General features: G+C 39.1%; 1 protein-coding gene across 11 annotated transcripts in view; it reads left to right on the top strand.

Moving 5' to 3' along the window:
- Positions 1 to 27,088, top strand: part of Gpatch2 (G-patch domain containing 2) — a 170,184-nt gene that overhangs the window by 7,198 nt on the left and 135,898 nt on the right. For 8 of the 11 annotated variants that reach the window (XR_003849810.1, XR_003849808.1, XR_003849807.1 and 5 more), the window contains exons 2-5: positions 4,192 to 4,905; positions 9,812 to 9,873; positions 13,062 to 13,244; positions 13,658 to 13,737. Coding sequence is in view for 7 of the 11 variants with exons in the window: in XM_029564373.1 (XP_029420233.1) it covers positions 4,192 to 4,905; positions 9,812 to 9,873; positions 13,062 to 13,244; positions 13,658 to 13,737 (1,039 nt within the window). In the remaining 4 variants the exon portion in view is untranslated. Of the gene's footprint in view, positions 1 to 3,923; positions 3,950 to 4,191; positions 4,906 to 9,811; positions 9,874 to 13,061; positions 13,245 to 13,657; positions 13,738 to 13,864; positions 19,735 to 27,088 lie in introns of those variants that run through there. The other 3 variants (XM_029564375.1, XM_008834816.3, XM_029564372.1) reach the window with 2 other exon arrangements.

Here is a 27,088-nt window from a genome sequence, read left to right as displayed (position 1 = left end):
CTTTTTTTTTTTTTTTTTTGAGACAGGGTCTCCCTGTAGTGCCAGCTGACGTGGAACTCACTATGTAGAACAGTCTGCCTGGGTCTAGATCATCCTGCCTCTACCTCCAGAGTGCTGGGATTAAAGGTGTTTGACATCAGGCCCATCCCTCACACATTTTTGAACTGCTATTTAAGAGCTCTTTGATACAGGCAGGGTGCATTCTTGTTATCCCAGTACTCTTGGGAGAAGGAGGCAGGAGGATCATGAGTTCAAGACTAGCCTGTGATACAGCCTGTCTTCAAAGGGAAAAAACAAAGCTAAGTGCCCTGGGCCCCTTCAGCTCTTGGTCCCCTGCTGGGTGGGGACAGGCGGTTGGACCAAGGCTGCCGAGCTTCCTGATTCTTCCATAAACCAGAAAACGTTGCAGGGGGGCTTGTCTACTGCATGCCATATTTTGTTCATTAATTCATCTTCCTTACTTTTAGGCATACATTTTTCAGGAAAACTGTTTTCTGAGGTAGTGGTAAAGAACTCAAAGATGGCAGTTTATTTAGCATTGCCTCTAAAAGGACACATAAGCAAACTTTTGGTCGAACATTCTAGCCTATCAAATCTTGGCTTGAGGCACATTTTATATTGCTCAGAATAATAAAATACTGCCTGAGAGTTCGTGTTTGAATGATTCATAGAATTTATTGGTTCTTCTAGGTAAAATATTTTTAAAATATATTTTATTTTCTCTTGAGAGAAACAATAGAAAATTAAATAATGCTGGCATAAGTTTGATGAGATTCTAAGAAATCTTATTTTCATTCTTGATAATCTTTGTTATAGTTTGTTAATTCCTGTTAGTTATAGAAGTACTTTTTCAATCAATTAATGGGTACCCTATTTTAGTGGAGCGAATGGGCTGTGCTAACCTTTTCTTAATATTAAGACCACTGGCACATCCAGGCACGGTGGTAGAGGCCTCTAATCCCAGCTCTCTGGAGGCGGAGGAAGGAAGAGCTCAATTTCCAGCCCATTCTGGGCTACTTAGGAAACAAAGAAACAAACAAAACCACTGCCTTTTTTCTTCTGAGATAAAGCACTAAACTGTAACTTCAAAATAATCTGGAGATTTATTCATACACTGAGTTATTTTCATGTCTCAGTATTTTGAACTAGCCAGCCACCCACTGATAGGAACATTCTTGTCTTCACAAAGTAAGTGATTCTAGAACTAAGTTAGAGAAAGGTTTCCTTATTTTAATACATGTTAAACTGTCTATGTGAATTTTGTTTAAAGGTACAATATTGTATTTAGAGATAATAGACCTTTCAGATTACACTTCCAAAGAACTAGTGTTACAGGAAAAGAACAAGACATTCAGTGCAATAAGGGAAAACAAAAGGCAGTGTTTTTCAAGGTAGGAAAAAATTTCAAAATGTTTTTATTTATCTTTCAACAATATCATACACATATGCAGTGTATTTTGATCATATCCAACACTCACTTCTCCCTCACCTTCCCCAGACTTCCCCCACAACAGGTCCCATTTCCACTCTCCTTTTTAATAACCCACTGAGTTAATTCAGTTAGCATTGCCAGTAATGCCATGGGTAAAAGGCAATTTTTAGCATATAGGTAATGGATAAAAGATCTATGTGGTTTATCAAAGCAGCCAGTGTTGTAGATATTAATTTGGCTTCATGCCAATTCTTATGACATACAGAGATCTCTTAGCCTAATGTTGTTACATTAGTTTGGAGTTACTTACTGATCCTTACAGAGGAAGGAAGAGATCTCAGTTGTTTTCTAGAGTTTATTTAAAATATGTAGTCAAATAGCCATGTTTTTAAATAGTATCTAAATAGACTTTTTGTTTATATATTCAGATTGTGACAGTTGCTGGGTCGGGACTACGAAATCCAGCAGATGAACTGAGAGCGGTGATGTTTAATTGCTCACATTGTACATTCTTCAGGGTTGGATCTTTGAGTTCATTCTCCTTCACCAGCCATACCACCCTGTGTCTTGGTTGGCTTAGGTTTTCTAGCTTGCTTTTTCTCTTTAAAACAATGTAATAGCCAATTACGTGCTTTTTGATTTTTATATTGATGAATATTAAATCCATCTTAACAATTAAATTAGTAAAGCAAGAAACTAAATTGAATTCTGGAATTGGGATAGCTGTTCTTAGGTGTAGTTGGTAATTGCACATTGGTGTTCTCAAACTAGAATGCTAGAATTTGAATCCTGTCTCTACCACTTAGATGGGTCATGTGACAGAGATTGCTTACTTTATCCACCTGCCACCTTACAGGCTGGCTGTGTGATAATGAAATTAGATGATACAGGGGCTGGAGAGGGGGCTCAGCTCAGAGGTTAAGAGCACATAGTGCTCTTCCAGAAGCCCTGAGCTCCCAGGATCCACCTATGGCAGCTCACGGCATCGTGTAAATTCAGCACTGTACTCGTGCACAAACCCATACACACACACATACACACAGAATTTAAAATTATTTTTTTAATTAGGTAATACAGATAGTATACTCAACTGTTAGGTGATATGTGTATCATTAGAAATAATAAAATCAGCTAAATTATCATGTGTGTTTAAGGTTATTAAATGAAAAGAAAAAGTTACAGATTGTTACAGGGAACTTTCTAAGGCTTGAAGTTTCTAGATGATGGGAACTGGAACTAAAGGCCTTGTGCAAACCAGTGGTTGGAAAACTATGGTCAAGTAGCATGTGATTTTATTTTAAACAAAAACCACTTTACTAGAACAGATGTGTATTCATTCATTTATGGCTATTTTTACATTATAAAAAGTTGAGTGGAGAGAGACTTTAGGGCCTAGAGAGCCTAAACTACTTGCTATGGGCCCTGCAGAGCTCTCTTTGCCCTTGCTATCCTAGAGCTGCACTGGCCTTTAGAGGACTGTTGGGAACATTTTGTCACCTGGCTGTCTGTAGGACTGAATTTGAGAAGTGACTGTCCATGGTCTTGCTAAGAAAGGTACATTTCTGAGCACCTGTAACACTAAAACTATCACACCAACTAATTTCACGTTGCTGAGAAGTGAGTTTGAAAGAACTACATCATTCATTCCCAAGGAGCACTGATGCTCCTACTTGCTGACCAAAAAAGACCCAAAGACTGCCTCAGAATGCATTAATGGTGGCCCCTTGTAGTTCCGCCAGGTTCCAGATTGGAGATGAATAGAGTTTCTACTTCATTTGTTTATGAGGTTATAATGACCTAAAAATAAGTATTTATAAAACTTGCTTTTTACATTTACTATGAATCTGATTACCTTTGATACTGTTGTAGTGATTGGGTAAAGTGTGTGGGGAGTGTAAGTTTTTATGCCTGTTTACTTGGAAATAAGTGGACAGGGTACAAACAGAGTTTTAGGGAAATTGATTTTAGAAAAAGGGTGATTTATATAGAAAAACCTTTCTGTGGTTACATGATAAAAGTAAAAAACTGCGATTCTGTGTGTGTGTTTGTGTGTGTGTGTTGGGCACATTTGCCCATGTGGGCACATGTGGATTCCAGAGGTCAACAGCTGGATGTCTTCCTCAAGCACCTCCCCTTATTCTTTTTATTTTTGTCTTTTTGAGACAGGGTATGTCACTGAGCCTGGAGCTCACCATTTCAGCTAGACTGGCTGGCCAGCGAGCCCATGAGATCTGCCTGTCTCCATCCCCCAGTGCTGGTGTTACAGGTGTGCACCACCATGCCCAGCATTTACACAGATGCTGGGGATCCAAACTCAGGTCCTCATGCTTGTGTAGCACGTTTACCCACTGAGCCACCTCCCCAGCCTCCCCCCCCTTTTTTTCTGATACTATTTTTACTGTGCCTTACAAGTGATTCTTGTATTATTTATTTGGTTTTCGAGACAGGGTCTGTCTTCTGGTTCCCAGACCAGCTTCAAACTCATAATCCTCCATTTTCAGCTTCCTGAGTGCTAAGGTAACAGGTGTAGACCATCACACCAGCCATTCTTATGTTTAATAATAATTTAAAAACACTGTAGAAGATGGAGGGTTAATATGGAATCAGAATATTTGAAATATTCTGTCATACTTGAGTAGCAAAATTACATAGCATTTTAACATTATGTATTGAATATTAATTTTGGTCATATTTATAGCCTACTGAGGAAAAGTAAGTCAATAGTATGTAACTTGTTTTTTCTTTCTCTAAATATGTAGGCATTTCAGTAGAACTATGGAAGAACTTGTTCATGATCTTGTCTCCGCCCTGGAAGAGAGCTCGGAGCAAGCTCGAGGGGGATTTGCTGAAACTGGAGATCATTCCCGAAATCTGTCTTGCCCCTTGAAACGCCAGGCCAGGAAAAGGAGAGGAAGGAAACGGAGGTCCTATAACGTTCACCACCCATGGGAGGCTGGTCACTGCATAAGTGAAGGCTCTGATTCTAGTTTAGAAGAACCAAGCAAGGACTACAGAGAGAATCACAATAATAATAAAAAAGATCATAGTGACTCTGATGACCAAATGCTAGTGGCAAAGCGTAGACCATCTTCAAACTTAAATAATAATGCTCGCAGTAAAAGGCTTCTGTGGCACGAATCTGATTTTGCAGCAGACAACCTTGGGAACAGAACTCTTCGCAGGAGGAGAAAGGTAAAGCGCATGGCAGTAGATCTTCCACAGGACATCTGTACCAAAAGGACAATGACCCAGCCGCCTGAAGGTTGTAGGGACCAGGACACGGACGATAGAGCTTACCAGTACCAGGAGTTTTCCAGGAATAAAGTTAAAAAGAGGAAATTGAAAGTCATTAGACAAGGACCAAAAGTCCAAGACGAAGGAGTCGTTTTAGAAAGTGAAGACGGAAGCCAGACCAGTAAGGACAAAATGGATTACGAAGAGCAAAAGGCCCCCGATGAGCTCATGAGTGAAAGGTGACTGATTGTCTCTGTGACCACCTTTGTCTGCCGGGCTTATGGTTGGGTGTGTTTGCTATTTTAATTAATTCTATTTAAAATAATTATAAGCCGTAACAATGATAGTGATAATAGTGTGACTAGGGTTGTATTTCCTTATAATTGGTAGTGTTTTTCACACAAAGCAAAATTGCTCATTTAATTTACACAGTCTTGGTTGTATTATAACGACTTAATTTTCAGCTACAAAGAGAAAAAGAATCAACTTTTCAGTGGGAAAGGATGTGCTTTTGAATAAATTTTACTTGCTTATTATGGTGCTTTGGCATGGAGCTGTGTAGAATGCATCTCCATTATTTGGATTCCTGACATCCTAAAGCTTACACCCCCTTGTGTGGGGCTTGATATTTAAGAAATCGGTATTGCTAGGGCCTCTGATCACCTAAGAAATATAAAAACCTGATTTATGGTCCAGAAACAGCTGAATTTTGTCAGTAGAAAATGGAAATGGCACAGATCCTTAATCGGCCTGCCCCTTCTGGAAGCAGGCTACCACTGTGCTGACCGGCAGGTGCTCTTCCGTCGGAAGGGCAGTGGTCTGTCTGTCCTCATTTCTCCAGAACTTATGCTCCTAGACGCTGAGAAGACACTTTTCATCTTGCTAAGCATGTGTCCTTAAAACCAAATTTCTGTGAGCCCAGGAAAAAAGGGCTTGGCAGAGTCCGCTTTTTAATTTGTAGCACTGGCTTCATTTTAATCACATGGTTGTAGATATGCATATTTGCGTGTTTATAAATATGGCTGCAGAGTGATTAGAACCTAGTTAGAACTAATAGAACGAGCTTGCTGTTTATGTATGTAGTTTTTCCTTTAAAAGTTTTAAAAATTATTTTAGGAAGACTTTAAAGAGTCCATTTCTTTCAAGAAAGTTACTGTTTTTCTACAAGAGTCGGGGTTGTGTGCGGTGTGCGGCTGAGGAGCGGGCAGGCAGAAGAGTCTCAGGTGCTGCGGTGTGCGTCTGCAGATGGACGTTCTCAGTCCAGATTACCTGCTTTCTGGATTGAGTTTGCAAGCCCCTCTTTTTTATTGTGGCCTTTTTATTGATCTGCTTCTTATACGCAGGAAATCAAATGAGATAAAATCCCCCTCATGTATTTCTTATTATTGTAAAACGAAAGTAGAAACAAAAAAGACAAGAAAGAAAATCGGTGTCAAGTAAGTTCTCAGGTTGCCACTAGTACACATCCCAGGTACATTTTTTACAAGTGATATTTTCAGTCAAATAAAGTAAAAACTATATTTCCGCTGATTTTGGACTTTTCTACATAACAGATTTTTGCTGCCTAAAATAGGGGTAGGTGCGGAATCCTGTGGAAGGGACTGCTAAATATTTAAGGCACCGTCTCTTTCCAAAGTTTTCTGCTATAGAGAATATTTTATTGGAGCTGATTTTTAAGTAGAACACTGTGTGCGGTGGTTAAGTACTGCACTGTGCACCGAGAGTTCCTGAACGAGACAGACTGTCCCTCAGACCCAGGCTAGCCGAGGGAGACAGCAAGCTCTGGAGGGACTGTGCCTGGGGAAGGTGCTTGTGAGGGAGGCTGAAGGAGCTGAGCCTTATAAAAAGCAGGAACCAGGGCCAGTTAGTACAGGAGTGGTGGGTCAGAGAAAGGTGCTCCGGAAGCCACCCGGAAGCGAGGGAGCTTTGGGAAATGCCTGCAGCTTGTCTAAGCACAGCAGGAGCTGAGGCTGGGGGTGGGGCACGGTTTGAAATGTGATGTTTGGGTCCCATCCTGTAGGCCATGCAACTCTCACCTTGAAGAAACCCAGACTCACAGCTTACCAGGCAAAGTGACCTGGGTGCAGTGCTTTGTTGCCTCCGACCCACCTCCAGTGCGTGGGCGGAAGGAGACAGGCTGCGCTGCAGCGGGAAGGGATGCTGGAGGAGGTCCTACAGCAATTTGCAGAGTTGGAATCAGTGGGTGTTGACTCCGGGAGGGTGGTGGTCTCAAATGATGCCAAGATCTGACTTACAGGAAAAACAGAAAACGAACCAGAAGCAGCAAGGGATTGGCAGTGGTGTGCCTCGTTTATCCACAGAATGTCTGCTTTCTGAGCATTAGTCAAAGCAGAGGTAAGTTGTATTGACCATCAGCTGAGAAGAAAAGCCTCTCCTTTGACCCCCCCTCGCTGGGGCACTAGCATAGCAGCTCCTAGGCCCTGCACATGTGCAGCCAGCTAGGTAGCATAGGCCATGCGCATGTGCAGTTAGCTGAGCATCATAGGTCATGGGCATGCAACTAGCTGGGTTTCAGTGACTCGGAATGAAGATAAGAAAATGTGCTCAATGCATTCATGTACAAATAGAGCACAGCAAGGATCAGTACAGCGTGGTCTTGCAGAGGAAATCTGGATTTCCTTTTAAGACACAGGGCAAGTTGGGGACAGAGGAGGTAGGCATGCCACTTGGAAAAAGCATTAACAGAAGTAATGGATTAAGGATGGGGAGAATTCAGAGGGAACCCACACAGAAAACCTTGACATCTAAATTTGATTTTGCACCCATAAACGTTTTTATTTTTAAAAAGAAGCCTCCCATCCTGTATGGTGTATGGATGGATGAGTGTGTTTTAGAAACTATTATCCTTAGTATAGTTTTGAATTTACAGGAAAATTGCAAAGATAGTGTGGAGATTTTGTGTCTGTGACATTCCCCTAATGCCCTCACCCATTTACCTTTACTAATAGTTTGCATTGCTGTGGTGTGTCTATCACTATTAAGGAGCCAATACTGACATTTTTAAGTCTGTATTTTGTTAGTATTCCTTTGATCTTATTTAAAAGTTTTTCTGTTCCAGAGTGTGTCACATTACCTCTCGCAAAGGTGACCTTGGCGGCAGAATAGATCGGAGGGGACCCTGAACTCAGATCAGAGGATCCCGACCGCAGACAATAGACACTGATTCCCAGTTCAAGCTGGGCACTCACTCATTGGCCAGACTTCACCAGACTTGTCTTTAATGTGCATATTTATTTGTTTAATTGAGAAATGTGACAGATCTGGTTAGGAGTGCTAGTCCAGACTCCCTAGGCATCTGAGTGTGCTTTTGTGTGAATGATTTTGAATTCAAATATATTTGCCTTAGGAGTTTCCGAAAATGAATTGTGCCTGAGATGTGTTTAAGGACTTTCGTTTGAGTTGTGATGTGAGGAAAACAGGAGACAGAAACAGGAACAACGTGAATACTAGTTTGGAGCACTGGCAGTGGGAAGATAAAGCTTCTGAAGTGTAGCGGGCGTGGAAGACCATGAGGATTTATTAGTACAGACCGAATGCATGAGAAGCATCACATAGCCACTTAATTTTGATAAAGTTAAGGAATAAGATTCTAAGAGCTTCTTGGAAAAATGTGTCTGAACAAATTCTTAGGCCTTTCAGTACTGTTTCTCTCTTTTGAGTGCTGGGATTGAAGGCATGTGCCATCACACCAGCCTAGTGTTAGTTCTGAAAAGAAAAGACAGAATATTGATATTTTATATTCAATGTTTTCATCTTCAATATCTATTTTAGAACAGGGTAATGTGCCTCTTCTTTAATGAATCTGACTACATTGTTCTACATGTTAAGTGGTAGACTATTTTTAGGGCCGGTAAGATGACTCAGTGGATAAAGGTGTTTTCCATGAAGCCTAACAACTTGAGTGTGAGTCCCAGAACTCATGTGGTGGTAGGAGAGAGCTGACTCCAAGTTTTCTGACCTCCGTGGGTACACCTCAGCACATGCATGCCTACATACACACATAATTAAAGAATTTTTTTTCATATTTTTTATTTTATGTGTATGCGTGTATTGCCTGCATATAGGTAAGTGCACCCATGTCGTGCAATGCCCATGCCCGTGGAGGTCAGAAGAGGCCGTAGGAGTCCCTGGAACTGGAGGTACGGACAGTCGTTAGCTGCCATGTGGGTGCTAGGATTCGAACCTGAATCTTCCGCAAGAACAACCAGTGTTCTTAACTGCTGAGCCATCTCTCCAGCCCCCTAAAGAATTTTTTTATTAAAAAATTCACCAGTGACAATTTCCTGATTGTTTAAAATTAAAAGCACATAAGAATTTTTAAGGAGTATCACTCAGTTTTCTCTAGTGGCCACATTTTTCTGTATTTCCTTTACTTCATATTTTTGGTTAGTGAGGTACTATATACATGAGTTCTATTAGACTAATAGTGACAGTTTGCTCTTGTTGGTTGAATGGCATCTCCTTGCTTGCATTTCTATGTTAAATTTGAGCCCGTGTCAGTTTAAATGAGTAACAAGAACCTATGTAAGTGTCCACCCTCTTAATATTGGTCCACCTCATTTTGCTGCTTAGAGTGACCACACTATGATTTTGATTGGTACCATAAACTCTTCTTTCTTGTGAACAGAGTTGCAGATTGTTAAGTAATGTCTTTTCCATAATATGTGCAAATGTGGTTATTAAAAGTAATTTCATTCCAGGCCCTTGTGTTTATGTGCTGTAGAAAGCTTCAGCCTGTGTTTGATCGACTTCCAGGTCTTACTGAGCGCTGGTATTTCAGGCTCAAGCTGAATTGAACAGCATCAGAAAGGAGCATTTGATGAAGGCAGATGATAAAAGAGCAGCAATTGTGTCAGCACCTTGGTGCAGTCACATCTGGCTTTCTGTCAGGGTTCCATTAGATTCCTGTGGTTTTATGTGCCAAAAATAATATGCTCTGTAGTAAATGGAACCAGGATATTTGCAGTTTGAGTTAAAAAAAAAAAATCCTATTTTCTTTCAGCTCTCTGTCAGGCTCAGGGTCCATCTCTGAGCTGCTGTGTCTCTGTAACAGTTTATGACTGGGAGGTCAATTGTTCTCTTGATCTTTTTCTTTTTCTCTTCTTTTTCTTTCCCTCATTACAGTGACTCCAGCAGTCTCAGCAGCTCGGATGCTGGTTTGTTTACCAATGATGAGGGACGACAAGGTACTGACATTTTTTTTACTGTCTCTAAAGTGTCCATTTTAAAGTTACGCATATTGCTGGTTAGTTTAGAAGTCGACAGTGGTAATTCACCGACATGACATGGTGGACTGAGGCTCAGTAGTGCAACCTGTTTTTATATGCCATGGAGCATGCCTTGTCTTCCTGACCCAGCAGTAGATTATCTCCCAAAGTCAGTATGTGGCAGTAATATTATCAAGGATTTCCTTCCCTGAGAAAGTTTTTCATACCTCGGTGCAGGTTTGCTAGACGTTGGCTCTCATTGTCTCCCTGATTCTCGCTGTTGGTAAAGCCATGTAAGCATTCATAGGGGTGGAGTTGTAGGTGATTTAGCATTTTTAATTCAGCTGTGACATTTATTCATACCATCCAGTTTGTAAGTAATTCGATGACTTTCAGGAACTCAGTACTGTAAACTATTACAGAAAATTGTCTTACATATTAGATATTTTCTATCTTTGAAATGTCCTGAACTTTTCCACTAGTCAATATTGCAGTATTTTGAAACCATGAGCAATTTGAAAACTGTAACAAGGGGCTAGGATTAGTCTTGACCTGCATTGCTTTCCTTTAGTCATGTCAGCCCATGACTCTTTCTTATATACTCCATACAAGTCATGAAATTGAGCCAGCAATTGAATGAATACCTGTCACGAAAGTTACCTTCCTTTCTTAAGAATGCTTTGATAAAAAGTGCATTCTAAAGGAAGAAACAGGTACTCCTTATTAATCATTAGTGACTTTATGGGCAGAAGGAAGGAAGTCACACTGCCCAGGCTGCCCTTATTGTCCACCCCCTCCTGGTGATGCACACAGAAGAGCTGGGTGAAGCCTCATAAATATGTACATGGCTATTAAAGTCCAGACTCTTTCTGAAATATGTTAGAACCTTTGAGTCAATGGTGAGTTGAACTACCTTGATAATGCACTTAATTATTACAGATATAAAGATCTGTAATTGTTATTACAGATCTTTACCAAAGGTTATAAGTATTGATATTATTGATGAAATGATAAAACTTTCATTAAAAAGAACTTGCGAGCCTGTGATCTTTAGAGGCATGCGTGGCTGAGATATGTTAATGTTTATTGTGAGTTTACTGTAGCTGACGTTGCTAAGAGCTTTATTGTACTTTTTATTTCATTTCATTCTTACTGTGTGAGTTCCCAATTTTCTTTTAAATTAAGAAACTGATAGAGTTGAAGTAACTTTCTCAATGTTATAGAACATTGGAATTTTTATTTGCCTGTCTGACTCCTTGCCTGAGTTTTTATGGCTATTTAATTTTCCTTTTAAGAATAAAGTTGTATAGCATATAAAGAATGAAATCAAGTAACTTCATTTTTCTAGAGTGGTTTTTGTTTTGAGACAGGCTCTGTAGATAAGTTCGCCATAAACACTGGATCTGTCTCCCTCAGCCTCTCAGGTAAAGTGGCTGGGAACAGGCATGCATGGGCCACCCTACCTGGCATAGTGTTGCCCAGCCAGGGTTAAGATCTATGGTAGTCAGTTTCTAGTGAATTCCTGTTCATTATTATGTTTAATAGATATGATCTGTGACATTTTAGTATACTTTTCATACGAAGGTTAATATGTAAGTTTTCTGAATTGTGCTTTTAACAATTGTTATTAATCTCAATTGAAACAATCTAGTGACTCTACAAATGCTTTAATTTTCACTATTTGAAATATATCTGCTTCTCATAACATCGTTTTCAATTGAAGTGTAAGGCTTTGGGGTGTGTGTGTGTGTGTGTGTGTGTGTGTGTGTGTGTGTGTGTTCATGTTCATGTTGTTTTTGTTACATACTTTGCTGTTTGCCTTTTGAAAATTTATGAGCGGTTCTCAAAATGAGAAACCTCTTAGAAAGAGAGAGTAGCAGGTATAACGACCCTCGAAGCAGAGGTGGTGCTGGCTGCCAGGTGTCTTCGGGAGAAAACTTAAGGACGCATGTAAATCCCATTTGTCTCTTATTTTTAAGAATTGTCTACATTCTGTATTTTAAAAAATATTTTATTTTTTTAAATTTTATTTTATGTGTATGAGTGTATTTCCTGCTTGTGTGTAAGTACACTCTTGTCATGAAATGCCCTTAGAGGTCAGAAGAGGGCATCGGATTCCTCTGGAACTGGAGTTAAGGTTGTTAGCTACCATGTAGGTGTTGGAAATCAAACTCAGGTCCTCTCTCCAGCCCTCTGCATTCTGTATTTTTAATCATCTTTAATCTATTTAATTTCTTTGTATCTCTTAGTGATTCCTTGAAAAAAACAAAATGTTGATTCTCACCAAGGTTAAATTAAGTAAAATTAACTTTCAATTGATTGTTATAACGTCATGGTTACACTTGTAGATAGTCAGCATCTGTGAAGACGTGTTCCTAACTGCAGGTACAGCTGTGGTGTAGAGTAATCGATTGCCAGATAAAATACAGAATCCGGCTGAATTCAAGATAAATGTTTTATACAACTGTGGACAGGAGTACCTGCAGGAGTCCTTGTACTTACAACAGGAGTCCTTGTAACGTAAAGCAGGCCTTGTTGGCCATGTTTGGATATAGTTTGTTCCCAAACTTTGTATTGTAACTAAATCAACTATTAACACTATTTCTTGACAAACTTAATTGGATGAGTTTCTTTTAGTCACATCTGTTCATAATTGTTTCCCTTTTTACTGTCCATACCAATCATGAAATTACATTAATTATATATCATTATTGCTTAAAAAGAATAAGCTCTGCAGTTTTATATCTTTTAGTCCTGGTACGAATAAGGATGTTTTTTTTTTTGTTGTTGTTGTTGTTGTTGTTTTCTATTGTAGAAAGCATAGCAACTTTAATGGAGTTCTCTACACTGTTTGCCAAAGGATATTATAAATTTTGCATCCTTTAATTTTGTTTAGAACATACTTTGTGGGCTTTCTGTGGCATTAACTTGTTAATGGTACTAGAGAGCCTCCATTAAGTGAAGCTGTGGTGTACAGTAATCGATTGTCCAGCTGAACTCAAGATAATAAATGTTTTATACAGCTGTGCTCTGTGCAGTACTTGGAGATACACAAAAAATTCAAGACAAATTTACCTTTCACCTGAAATTCAGATTTACTCTTAGAGCCTGAATTACTATTTTCATATTAAAGCTGAATCTTCAGGGGGCTCCTTGTGTGTTCACAGGTGATGATGAGCAGAGCGACTGGTTCTATGAAAAGGAGTCAGGTGGAGCCTGTGGCATCGCTGGAGTCCTGCCCTGGTGGGAGAAAGAAGATCCTGCAGAGCTGGGCAAAGACTTGCCAGATCCTGTCTTTGAAAGTATCTTAAGTGGTTCTTTCCCCCTCATGTCACATCCAGGCAGAAGAGGTCAGTAGTGTTCCTGAGCGCGCTCATGAGCATGTTCATACTGGGATAGTCATTGAAAGAGGTTAGGCTGAAGTGAAATTAGAGATGGTAAACCAGGAAGCGGTAGAGAGATGTGGGACTCTGCTCTTGCACTTGCAAGTCAGGAAGCACACTGACTCACTTTCTTCCTGCACTCATCAGGAACATGTTGATAGGAAAGTGAATGGGGAGGAGGAGAGTCCTTACAGTCTGAATGAGCACCAGCCTGTTCAGTGCTGAGGGTGCTAGAACCCTACTGGGAGTGCTTCAGTTCTTCTAAGTGGGCGTACTACGTGCCTGGCATTCATCACCCTCAGTTTGGATTCTCTATTGATAGGATCTTCTAGGCTCCACTGATCATAGCGTCTTCTAAACTGAATGCTTTGATTCCCCAGGTTTCCAAGCTAGACTCAGTTACCTTCGTGGAATGCCTTCAAAGAATACTAAAAAATCTGGAGGGCCTCCAACTTCAATGGTAGGCATGCTTTTTAATTGAATTATCATGTTTGGAAATGTTTCTATTTCTGTGGAATAAAAAGCCACATCCTCATCCTTTATTTATATTCTAATGTTATACTTAAAAATAATCCATTTTTTTGTAGGCTTCAAACTGGACCAGTGAGATTCCCCTATAAACCAAATCTTCTAATGCTAATAAATTAGTTACGTTTTGAACACCTGGGGAATGACATTCGAGGGAACCTGGCTCCTGTCCTCTTCCCTGGAGGAATACATTGCAGTGAGAGCCTCTTTGATGCACAGATGGGGCTGTTTTTGCTGGAAGACTGGTATTCTTCCCTTTAGCCAGAAGCGAACCTGATTGGGGAGTCTTTCTAGAGCTCTAGGTTGGCCCAGGGTGGATAGAAACTACTGTATGTTTTATATATTTTTCTCGTTCATGATTTTTTTTCATATTGAATCCATCTATGTATTACTTGCTTTTCCAAAATGCTAACAAAAGATAGAAAACCTTCTAGATTTAACCCACGTAGTCCTTACTGTTTCTATTATGACTGGTCAAGATGAAATTTTATATATCTTACTGTTGTAAATAAAAAATGATGCTTTGCCTTTTATGGTTTATTTTAAAAGAAATCTTCTATAACCAGCATTACTTAAAAATAACTGTGTTTTACTCAGGGTGTTTCTAAGGGCTAATGTAAGCAATTGGTAAGGTTTGTAATCTTTGCTAGAGTGTATTTTGTTCAGTTCACTTTCTATTTGAATGATTGCTTTGTACTGCAAGCCCATTGTATTTTATGATATGGTTTTCACTGTACTGCAGAAATCAGCCTACCTCCATAGCAGCCACAGTGAAAACCAGTGTGCATTAGGAGAGTCATTTATTGTTACCTCTCAATGACATACTTGTCTGATACCTCCCTGAACTACATCACAATTCCCCTGTTGACTTGGAGCTTAATGAAATCATGTGAAACCTGGTATTTTAACAAATACTATGTGACTGAATCATACTTTTGTTTCTGTAAGTGAGAGATTCTTGCTCATCCTTAGAATGGCAGGCCATGTGTATCCCTGAGTTTCAGAAATACTTGCATGAACTCATTTTCACCAAGCAGGGGGAACTATAACATTTCTACTGATGGTATAATTTAGACCTCATACTAGTTGTATGACTCTTTAAAATGGTCATATTAAAGTGATTAATATTTTTTTCTCAAATTCTAACAATTAGTGATGTCAACGTGATTTAATATGTGTATTTTATATTGTATGATTTTAATTGTCAATTCAGCTATCATGGCTAAATTAAATATGATTGGAGTGGAAACCAAGTCGGCATTCCCTGTATCTAGAGTTCTCAGAGTCTGAGAGCTTGGAGATGCAGTAAGTAGGAATGTGTTCATCTCATTTTAGACTGCGCCTCTCAGCTGGAGAGGTGAAGGGTGGTACAGTACAGCTTTGAGTTTCTTGACCTTTCCGTGTTGAAGGTACAATAACATGTTTGGTAATTGTACATGTGACTTTTTATACTATTTCTTGGAGTAAGAATTCCTGTTTTTCCCCCTTAATTGCAGAAATGCTTTTATTTCTGTAATGACTATATTTTAGATCTGAGTAAGTCACTTTAGAACCTTGACCCCTGAACTTTGCCTTACCAATCATGAATCTAGACAAGTGCTCTGTAATTCTTGGTTCAGTTTTACCTATTTTTATTTTTGGTTCACTGCTTGCTTGAGCATAGCTGGGATTTGTAGCCTATTTTCTAGGCTTATTGCAGTCTCACTGTGGTATTTTATAGAAGCTATTAGAACTGATAGGCTAGCTTCATGGTCCTGATGATACATGGCGTAACCACACTAAAAGCTGTCTTCTCTCGCTCATTGTAAGGAGGGGATTGAATCTCACTTGCTGGAGATGGTCCGCATGTGTTTATCATGGAACGAGTGCACTAGGCCATGAAGTGTTTTACTCTTCTATGTTTTTTATTCAAAATTGTACTGAAGGCAGTGGACAAAGACAGTCTCAACCCTGAATTGTCCTTGTTTGGAGTTTCACATACTGTAACAGTTTCATTTTTTCCAATAAAATCTCTGACTCGGACAAAAAAGGTGAAAGTTCCAGTTGGTGTTCGTATTTTTAATTTTCTTCGCTATGTTTTTATTCGTTTTGCTCATACTATTCATAGCCAAGTAATTTAAAAATTAGAACCTGACAAAATAGTCATCATTAAGAAGAATCTGTCGCTTGTAGTAGGAATTAAATTTAATTATCATAGATTCACGCTGGAAAGCCAATTCAAAAACATGTAGCTCCAACCCTTGAAGCAGAATGGCAGCCGGGGGTCTGACGTAGTTAAGTGGTGACTGTATACATATAATGAGTTGTGTATTTGAGGGAAAGACAGGGGGAGGCCAGCCAGATCCCACTGTAGACCCTTTTAGTGGGGGCATTTTAGGGTTTTATCTTCATTTCCCTTATTCATGCCCTGTGAAGTCACTGAGCTCTGATTTAGCAAACACTGAACCATTGTTCCTACAGGAAAGTCAAGGTTAGGCTCCTGAGGGCCTTAGGTCACCACATTCTCATTGGCTGATGAGTGTGTAACCTTGATGTATGTGTATCTGTGTCTAAAGGTGTTCACTGTGTGCTGTTGATTCATGGGCATTTAACTCATGGCACCATCACTGAGGCCCGAACAAAGTCTCTCTAGCACGTTTTCTCCATGAGTCTCACTATAGTCTTGTGCTTCATAATAGCAGACTTCCACTGTTCAGCCCATTTGAGGGGTCACTGAAAGCGAAATCACCAGCAAAGCACAGAAACACAGTAAACCTTCACTAAGTGGATTGCCCACCAGATGTTTGTTTACAGTATCAGAGTAGAAAGGAGGAGTGCATGGCGTCTTGGCAGCTTAAAATTGTGTGCTGTGCACACGTCTGTGAATATCTGCAAAATCCCTGAATATTGGTTTTGAAGTTGCAAACTAGCCAGTAGACAAATTTTCAAATTTGGAATCTGTAAGGAGGAGCAAGAGTTAACTTTACTTACTTTGTAGAAGGCACAGTGGTGTTATAGAATAATTACAGATCTTGAAGTTAGGTCTTTATGAGTCCACTCTGGTTACTAGTTTTACTTAAACTTAAAATTTGAACCACACTTTCCTCTTTTGTTAAAATAGACTATATTTACTTTATAGAAGTATTGTCAGGCTTAAATGAAGTGAAGTAGCCATAATTGGCTCAGGCACATAGTGTATACTGTGGTAAAAACTATTAGTGAATGCATTAAAAACACAATAGCTGGTAACCCAATTTATATTTGTATCATGAGTCAGAGTGCTAAATTTGACCTTAAATGTTTCTATTCATGTTTTATATATAATTTTATATCAATAGAATGACTTAATTTATAGACCTTTAAGTTTGTTTTGTATCTTATGTATGTTTAAGTTGGCCTCTGTCTTTAATAGTCTGTGAAGAATTGTCTTAATGAATTTTAGGTTGACAGGTACTGTACTAAATCTCAGAATTTAATTGTAAACTTAAAGCCCCTTTCTTCATCTCCCAAATCATTAAGCTGTTCATTTGTAGAAATACATAGACTATTTATGAAGTTGGAGTTCAGATTTATGTCTTTAGAGAATAATTATGCCCATGTGTATATGGGTTACATGTCCTGAGAATTTAATATTTATATGAATTGCTGATCTGGGCGTAGTGGAGTACACTTGTAATACCAACATTTGAGAGGTGGAGGCAGGAGATCAGGTGTTCAAGATCACCCTTAACTACATGGCCTGTACTACATAAAATCCTGTCTCAAAAAAGCAAAACAGAGAATCATTTCCTCTGTCTTTCTGTTAGAATGAAACACAAGTTATTGGGGACAGCTCTTTTTAGAATTGTTAATTCAATGGAATATTCTAGGGCTGTCACCCCATCACTCAGGACATTACCAGTGATCATTAACTACAATTTAGAATAATGATAACACAGGAATGATGCTAGGCTCAGTCTGGGAAATGGTACTTACATGGTGAATTTAGTAGCCTTACTGGCATGTCATTCAAGGTCCTCACTGACACACACATTCCAGGTCCTCACTGACATGTCATTCCAGGTCCTCTCTGACAGGCACATTCCAAGTCCTCACTGATATGTATTCCAGCTCTTTACTGACATGTTATTCCAGGTCCTCACCAACACGCAGCAACATTCTACTTAGCCCGGTTGTTCTGCTCCTCAGTATCCGAATTAGTATTTTCTAAAGGTGAGAGATTTTTAGGTTCTGGGTTTTTTGTGCGTTTGTTTTATCAACATGTATTACATCTATCCACTGAAGTTATTTGAATCGTGTTGTCTGTTGAAAGTTTGAGGGGGAAGGGCACCCTCAATATAGTATTTGAAAACCAGTATTAAGTCTTACATAAGAAATTCTAAGTTAGACTGTTGCAGTTGCTTCAAGTCCAGTCTTTGCATGATTGCAATGAGAATGCTATGGTGCTGGGGTATTTGTGTTTATTCTACCAAAGAAAATGAGTCTGATTCCATTGATTTCTCACACACGACTTCATCAAGTTTAAAGATACAGAAAAATATCATCATTAACCCTTATCATGATCTGTCATGCCATATTTGTAAGCATGCTGATTACATTCCCAATACCATACGTAGCCAGGACAAAATAAGTGTTATCTATCCAGAATATGGAGTCATTTCATTCAATGGGAGACCATACCTATTGTAGCTGTTTTCTTTTAGGAAATCATAGGAAGCCTGGTTTACACAAGTGGCATGTTGACATGACAGCTTTATTGTAGAAATGACTTTGTACATCCTGCTTGATTTCTGTTTGTTTCTTAGGATTCTAGGTAGGAATAGTCTCAGTTATAGTCTTTTATAAGAGAAGGTCCATCTAAGATGGAATTGGTTAGAATAACAACTGAACAATCTATTCTCTTAGATTAGTCAAAAAGAGCAGGGTTTATGATGGAAAATAGTTGTAAAATGACATAAATTAATGCATAGCCCGTGTCTGCAACTATAACCTGACTCTGTGCTGGCTATTATCCAAGCTGTCATAGTGGAGTTCAGCAGCAAAATCTTTCATTATTGCCCTTCTGCATGGAAGTTTTCATTCCTAGAGCACTTTCGGAGACTTGGGAGACTACAAGAAGAATGTACATTTAGAAAGTTAGACTCTATATATGTTAATTTCATTTTCATCTTGTCTCAATATCAGCTTGAGATCCAGATTTAAAGATATTCTTAGGCCTAGAATTCTTGAAGTAAAGTTGGTTTTGTGTTATAGAAAAGTACAAACTAATGAAATAATATTTCTTATAAAAATTTTAATAGTGTCTCTTGTTTGCTTTTAAGTTTCTATTTTAGTGTCACTATTTCATATTGTAAAAATTCATAAATGATATTTGAAAATGTAAATCTGATAACTTTTCATACTGTTTCCTGAATAAGATCAATATTGATATTGATATTCTTGCATTATATTTTATTAAATGTGGAACATATATATAAATTTAAATGATGTGGATATTGTAGCCTATTCATTTATTCACTTAATTGCAATTGAATGCTTATGTTCTCCCTATTCTTAAAAACATCTGGAAAAAAGCTACATGTACAGATAATCAGTCTTGATATTTTAATGTTACAAAAATTGGCCACATATATTTTTCCATCATTTAAAATATTTGTGCTTCTGTTTCTGATGATGACTTAAATACAGGCTTGGCCTTACATGTTGGCTTTTGGGTTTGTGATCTTTCAGAAATGTGGAAATGTGCCACGTGAAACACATATAATGATGTGCCAGATCCTTTTCTTTGTACTGTTTATATATATTAATTTAATACGTTTAGCATCCCTATACTGCAGGATGATGTTTACATCTTAAACTGCTTGTTTTTCTTCTGGTAAGCCAAAATAAATGCAATGTGGAAGTTTCTTCATAATGCTGTCTTGTTGCTAATAAATACAAATAAATTCTCTTCCTAAAGTAGTCTTTATTTCTGTTTAGGAAATATATGTGTGAGTTATTTTGAGATACCTACAGCTGTCTTCGCTATCTTGAATGGCAGCCAGAATCAAGGTGTGTGCCATAATAACGACTGTGATTAAAATGTGTCCCATCTACCATTGGGTCGATCACTGGGACCCAGTTCTACATTTCCATTCTCTTTGTACATTGCTCAGGTAGTATAGAGACCTTCTTGCTGATTTTTAATACTGTCCAGTTCTAGAGCCTTCTGGTCCTTTTTCTTGTTCTCCATTTTAGCTTGTTCTTCCTTCCCTCTTTGGGAACTCATCCTCCCCTGTATAAGCTGTCGTATTGCTACATTAGTTCAACTACGATAAAAAATGCTTTCTATTTTAGGTTTCGTCTCCTTTCTAAAGTCACTTGGTACAATTCTGTGAAGACCCCTTTATAGGAACTGGATGTTTTAGATGGTCCTTGAATGAATTAGATCACATCAGGTCATTCAGGGCAGGAATTGGCAGGCAGAAAGGCGTGGTCAAGGCTTGGGTTTGAAACAGCATGGAGTATTCAGGAAACTGAATCCAGTAGTACTGAAGTTTAAGATCTACTCGTTTGTGGTGTATGTAGCAGAAACAGTTTGGTTGAAAATGTGGGTAGGAGTTAGTGCCTCATGACCTCTGTAATCCACAGGAGAATTGTGAACCCACATGATCTCTGGCCACACTGACAGTTTTCTAGAAAGTGCATTAGGAATCTTAAGCTAAAGTTATACCAAGAGTCTAGGTTCTGACCTATTCCTTCATTAGGTGAGATCTTCAGGCTGAACTGAAGCCTCTTTGCTGAACATGGTATCCTATGTCTAGGTCACATCCATTCATTTGACAAAGATTGGTCAATGCTTCCTTCACTAGTTTCAGCAGTGTTTAATATGGCTTTGCATACTATGGTGGTGAACAAGACCAACATGGTCTCCTGCAGCTTGCATTTTAGCAAGCAAATAGCAATAGTCATGAGAAACAATAAATAAGGCAATAGGATAATTACGGGAAATGAAGGTTACTGAATAAAATTTATAGGCTAGAAGGATTTTCACCCCTGGTCCATCTAGTGGTTTTCTTCAGACGGCTCTTCTACTAGCCACCAGTGTGGGGGAGAGAAGGTGTGCATTCCTAACACCTGTTCCTCTAACTGGATGGGTTAAGATCAGGAAACCTTGTAGGTGACAGATATTTACATGATGGATTGGACATCATCTCTGTATGTAATCATCATGACTGTACCAAAAGTTAATATGTAAGAACTCCAGTTTAGGGGTGGCATGATGGTGGCACATGCCTTTAATCCCAGTATTCAGGAGACAGAGGCAGATGGAGCTCTATGAGTTTGAGATCAGCCTGGTTTGCATAGTGGGTTTCAGGCCAGCCAGTACTACATAGTGAGACTGTCTCAGAAAACAACAACAAAAATCCCCAAATAAACAAATGCCTTCAGCTTACATTTCTGCCCCTTGGATACTCAAACGCCATGTCTTCTGCATTTAAAAAAGTTTTGTATTAGCATACAAATGCTTAGGTCATATTAATAGAGAAATGGCTTCAGATTAATTTTTGATATCGATGGATTTTGCTTGTTTTTGAAACAGAGTCTCATGTAGCCTAGGCTGGCTCTGAACTTGCTGTATACCCCAAAATGACCCCCACCCACCAAGTGCTGCATTACAGGGCTGCATCAGTATGCCCTACTCTCTCTGAACTTCCTGATGAATCTTTATAAACATTGGATTTGAAAATATGAGATATTTATTGGGCAGGCTGTAAGTTTTTTTTTTTTTTTTTTTTTTTTTTTTTTTTTTTTTTTTGATACAGGTCCTTGCTTTGTATCCCAAGCAGGCCTGGAACTCACAGTGGAGCCCCAGCCTGGCCTCCAGGTGTTGATGGGCATTCAGGGTGCAGTGATTAAAGACATACTCTACCATGTCTGGCTGTGTCTGGGATTTAGGGGGAAAAAATTAGGTTACAGTCATTTAAAAATTTTTATTTTATATCCTAAGCAACCTTTGAAATATGTTCCAGAGATTCTTTTTTAAAGAAATTCAGCCTGGACGTGGTGGCACATACCTACAGTCCTAGCATTGTAGAAGCAGAGGCTGGAGGATCAATGAAAGCTTGAAGCCAGCCTGGTCTGCAAAATGAGTTCGAGGCTAGCCAGGGTTATTTGGCGAGACCTTGTCTCAAACCTATCACCTTCCCCATTAAAGAAATTGATCTCTGCTGAGTGGCAGCCATTTGATGCCGTGGATGGAAATCTTCCTAATTGCCTTCTAAAGTAGTAGCGATAGCTTCAGAGCCTCCATTATTTTCTCTTTTCCATTCAAATTAGGGAAATAGAAATGCTGCAAACATTTTACCTTTTTGGAAGCTTGTTCAGCTCTGGTTTTCTGCTTTTTTATGTTGTTAAAAACTCCATCTTCTAATTTTCCATTAGATATGTCAGATATGAAATATCAGGAAAGTTCAAAGTCCGTGATGGGTTGACGACTTCCAAGTAGTACTTACCATGCAATCACCTGTTCATCCTCCAGCTGAAGGTCGATTTGCACAACTGAGGATTTATGAAGAAATTCTTTAAATGGAAGGGTTTCTTTGCACCACATAGTTGGTGTATGCTAATCAGGTATCTGTTGCCTGTCAGTCACATATGGATGAGGTCATTGGTTGAAGACTGTTTACTATGAAAGTGTTTCAGATTAATATAATTCTGAACTTGTGGGATGTTTATCTGTGGGTTACAGTATATTGTAGTAACATTTAAAAGTATGTCCTTGATTTTTAAGGCTTTCATGTTAGTCTAGACCTTGAAATATTTAATCTAAAAATGTATCTTTGAACTAGTTATTAATATCTCATTTAATTTCATTTCCATTATATTTTTGATAGGCTGTTTTAATATTTTTTTCTTTTAGTACTGGGGATTGAATCCAGGGCTCCCTGCATTCCACACAAGCACTCTGTCACTGAGTTACGTCCCCAGTTGTCTGTGAGTTTTTTATTTTGAGACAGGGTCTCCTTAAATTACGTATGCTAGTCATGAACCACTCCCTACCCCAGGCTGTCCTGCATCGGCCCCCAGGGTGGGTAGAAAGACAAGCCTGCAGTTCTCCTCATTGTTGATCCAATGAAGGCATTTTAAAGTTTCATATTGTTCATCATATGAATAAATAAATGTATATTACATCTGACTGAGCACCTTGATACCTGGTTTGTGTTTTTAACCACCCATTTCCTGATCCAGTTGTAATCACACATAATGAAAGCTTAGGGTAGTTTAGGGATACAGGCAGTTGGACATGTTTTGACCTCAAGTACTTAAGGTGGATTAGCATAAATTAATTTGGAAAGGAAGAGAGGCAGAATGCATTCTGATACTTATTAAGGGAAGCATTGATCTTTTAAAACAGTATTTAACTTTTTTCTTTTAAGTTCCTCAAATTTGTGTTTCTACATGTTACCCTCCTGTGACCTGGTACAGTCTCTCTCTTACTCATCGGTCTGAACGTTTTCTCAGATTCTTACATTTGGTGATATGGTAGTTTCCCTGATCTCTCTTGAGTTTCCTGCTTTTAACCCTTACCACATAACTCCATGTAAACATTTGTAAAGCATACAATACCCATATGACTCCCTAGTCAAAAATAATTTTCATTGCCTTTAAAATAAAACCCATTGTTTTCACTGCTCACCTGCGGTCTTGACAATTCAGTCCTTTCCAGCAATACCAGTTATGTCCTTCTGTTGGAGGCACATACTTCAAAGAGCAATCAAATTTGTGCTCTGTCTTCAAAGCCTTCCCATAAGCCTCACTCTTCTGAGACCACTCTTACCTGAATGGGTAACATATGGTCTTATACTGTTAATCATGTGCATACTTTATTATTACATCCTTAGTTACATGTAACACCCAATGTTGGTAGTCCACTTCCCAGCACAGACTGTATGCTTACTATTTTTTCAGTGTTGACAGGGATTAACTGCATGTCTAGTGTTTTTCAGGGAGTTTTCTATGTCTAGTTGGATTGTGGTGTGACTATAAGTTATAACATCCTTCGCAACCAATACTGGTATCTGACTTCTTCGTGGTTTATAATTTGTCCTTTTGTGAGCATGTTCCATAAAAAGATAGCGTAGAGGATTCCATTTGAATGTGTGCTCACAAGCTGATTGGATGTCTGTGTATGCAGAGCAGGGCTTACTGGCCTGGGATTAGGAGCTCCTTCACTGTTGCTACCTGTAATTTTCCCTTAGGGCAGGAGGCGAAAGGGTGCCATTGAGTCTACTCTCAGAAGTGAGCACTTAAAGTTCACACTTCCACTCAATCTCCATGTCTCTAATAATGCTCTATCGGGTGGTCTATACGAACAGCTCCTTTGTAATCGTCATGTGCTAAGATTTGAGCTTTTGCTGAGCTGTAGGTTGGAGTACTACCATGACTGGATTGAGGGTCAGACTGCGCCCTGTTCTGCAGCACCCTCCTCTATTTCCCAGTTTTCTGGAGTCTGGGCTTTCTTTTGACTGCTGTTTTCTCTGCCATTGCACAGAAAGCTCAGCAGCCCACCCTGTAACCTTTTAATTTCTTCCATCTTTGATACTAATTTCTGTTCTCCGCCCTTGTGCAGTTAAACCTTTTTATCCTTTGATTGGCATTTTACTGTAGCTTCGGGAAGAAACTGAACCAATATTAATAGTGTGGTTCCTGTGTTGTATTTACTGGGAAGTCTTACCTGGTGTTTTTAAAATTTTAATTTTGAGTATTTTACAAACTAAAACACATAGGGTTTGAAAGTCGCATAGGAAAAGTGTCTAGTATAGGGCTCCTCTAGATGCCACCCCTCCCACACTGGTGTGCAGTACAGTGTCTCCACTCTATAGCTTGCATCTCAAACCTCAGAATGTCTGAGATCACAAGTCAGACTTAGATTCTCATTCAATTAGTGGCATGTTTCCCATTATTAAATGATTTTTATATTAACTTTTAATATGAAAGGACACAAAAGTATTTTATTCGGGGCTAGAGAGATGGCTCAATGGTTTATTGCACTGGCTGCTCTTGCAGAGGACCAGGGTTTGGGCCTCCTCACCCACATGGCAGCTAACAACCCTCTGTAACTCCAGTTCCAGGGAATCCAATGCCCTCTTCGGGCTCCTGTGGGCATTGCACCTACATACATTCAGAGGAAATACTCATACATATAAAATAACAGTAAAATATTTTATTATTATAATAGTCTCTAGCATTATTTATAGTTATCATTGCCAGATAGTACTTTTATCTCTGAGTGTTAATTCACTTAATGTTCACTGAGAGCCTAAGGAGATCAATATATTAATAGACTCTCCATTTGAGACCAGGAAACTGAGGGACAGTGGCTTACCTGGGTACGGGGGTGATGGCTCAGTGGGTAAGAGGACTTGTCATGCAGGCAGGAGGACCTGAGTTCAGATCCCCAGCACCACTGTCACCTGGATGTGGACAAGTACTAACTAATCCCTGCACTGGATAGAGTTGAGATAGGAAGATCAATGTCACTTGCTAGCCAGACACCCTGCAGAGGAGAGAGAATGGGGATGTGCCAGCTACCAGTTTGGTGAGAGACCCTGTCTCAAGGGAATGGGGCAGTGTATGAGAGCAGGGTTCCTGATGACCTCCACAGGTGTGTCTGTGGGTGTACACAGACCTATATCTCTCACACACAAAAGGGCTTACCTGACTTGTTTACGATCATAGCGTAGCTAGTTGTTGAAAGTGTCAGGACTTAATCTCTGACCTCGTGGGCCTCCCCACAAAGACATAACTGTCAAGCTGTCGTAAGAGTCTCTGCAAAGCTATACATATATTTTGAGTTGATTTTATTTATAAACATTTGAATGGAACTAAAGACTAACTAGAATTAACTAATAGTTAAATTTAATTAATAAGGTAATCTTAACTGGGTTAATTTAATCTATATTAGACAAGTCATTGTGTTTGATCAAATTTATTAAATTATGTGTTTTATTTTTGAGTGTGCTAATTTCTTATTGCTTTTTTTTTTTAAAGGCTTTTTGTTTATTTATTTATATATAGGAGTGTTATGCCTGCATGTATGTAAGTATACCCATGTTATGTCCTGCAGTGACCATGGAGGCCAGAGAGGGGTTTGGATCCCCTGCAACTGTAGTTACAGACAGTTGTTAGCTGCCATGTGGGTGCTGGGATTCAAACTCAGGTCTTCTTCAGGAGCAGTCAGTGCTTTTAACTGCTGAGCCATCTCTCCAGCTAGTGTGCTACTTTTCATCGTGTAAACACTCTTTAATCCCTTTCCTGTCAGCCTCCACTTCTACCTCATCTGTTTTCTCTCCTGTACTTTGACCACCCTTGATTTAACCTTCTAGATCACTAACATTTAAATCTTTCTCAAGTTCATTATAAAGTAAATTGTTTTGTTGCCTCTTAGATTTTTTGTTCTAAGAGGTTGGTGAAAATAATCATAGTTCACATTGACTGAACTGTACCTTGATAAAATCCAAACTTAAATTAATATTATTTTGTCCCAGTTTTATAGCTGCACAAATTTTAAGAATTGGCTACCCTAGAAGAATTAAGAGTAGGGTTTTTTTTTTAACTTATATCCTTTACAGAGTTGCATTTCCAGAAATTTCCCTTGCCCTGTACTTCCAGCTGGAGTTATGGTGGTTTAGATTGTTATGAATGTTAACTATAGAGACAGTGTGAGACTTGAAACTTAAATGTCTTGTCAACTAGTCAGAGTTAAATGATCAGGACATAATTGGGTTCTCATTCTGAGGATGGATTTCGGCATTTTTATTGTGGAATTGCCTAAGTTATCCTTTGAAACAGTTGCAAATTTCATGGAAATAAGTTGGTTTAAGCCACAGCTTGGCATTGATCTTCCTCATATATACTGATAGAGTGTCAGACCTTTTCTCCTTCTTGTAACCTGACTTCCTATATAGCATCTCAAAGCTTTAGTGCAGGCTGACTGCAGGTGTGCCTGTAATCCCAGCACTTGTAAGGTGAGGCAGCGGGATCAGGGTTATCTTTGCCTCTGTGTTTCCTCAACAAAATGTTTTGCATGCGTGTGTGTGTGTGTGTGTGTGTGTGTGTGTGTGTGTGTGTGTGTGTGTTAGGACAGGTCTCCCTGTAGCCCCGGCTGGCCTGGTTCTCACTATGTAGACCAGGCTGGCCTCCATCTGCCTCTGCCTCCCAAGTGCTGGGATCAAAGGCGTACACTACCACACCTGGCCTTCTTTGATCATAGCTTTGTTAGTGATAGTTTTGTTTACTTCCCACTGGCGTGCTTCTTCAAG

The sequence above is a fragment of the Nannospalax galili genome, unplaced genomic scaffold (genome assembly GCF_000622305.1).
Source record: "Nannospalax galili isolate Female #2095 unplaced genomic scaffold, S.galili_v1.0 scaffold657, whole genome shotgun sequence".
Lineage (NCBI taxonomy): Eukaryota > Metazoa > Chordata > Mammalia > Rodentia > Spalacidae > Nannospalax > Nannospalax galili.
The sequence above is the reverse complement of the archived record's forward strand: the minus strand, read 5'-3'. Positions and strand labels throughout refer to the sequence as shown.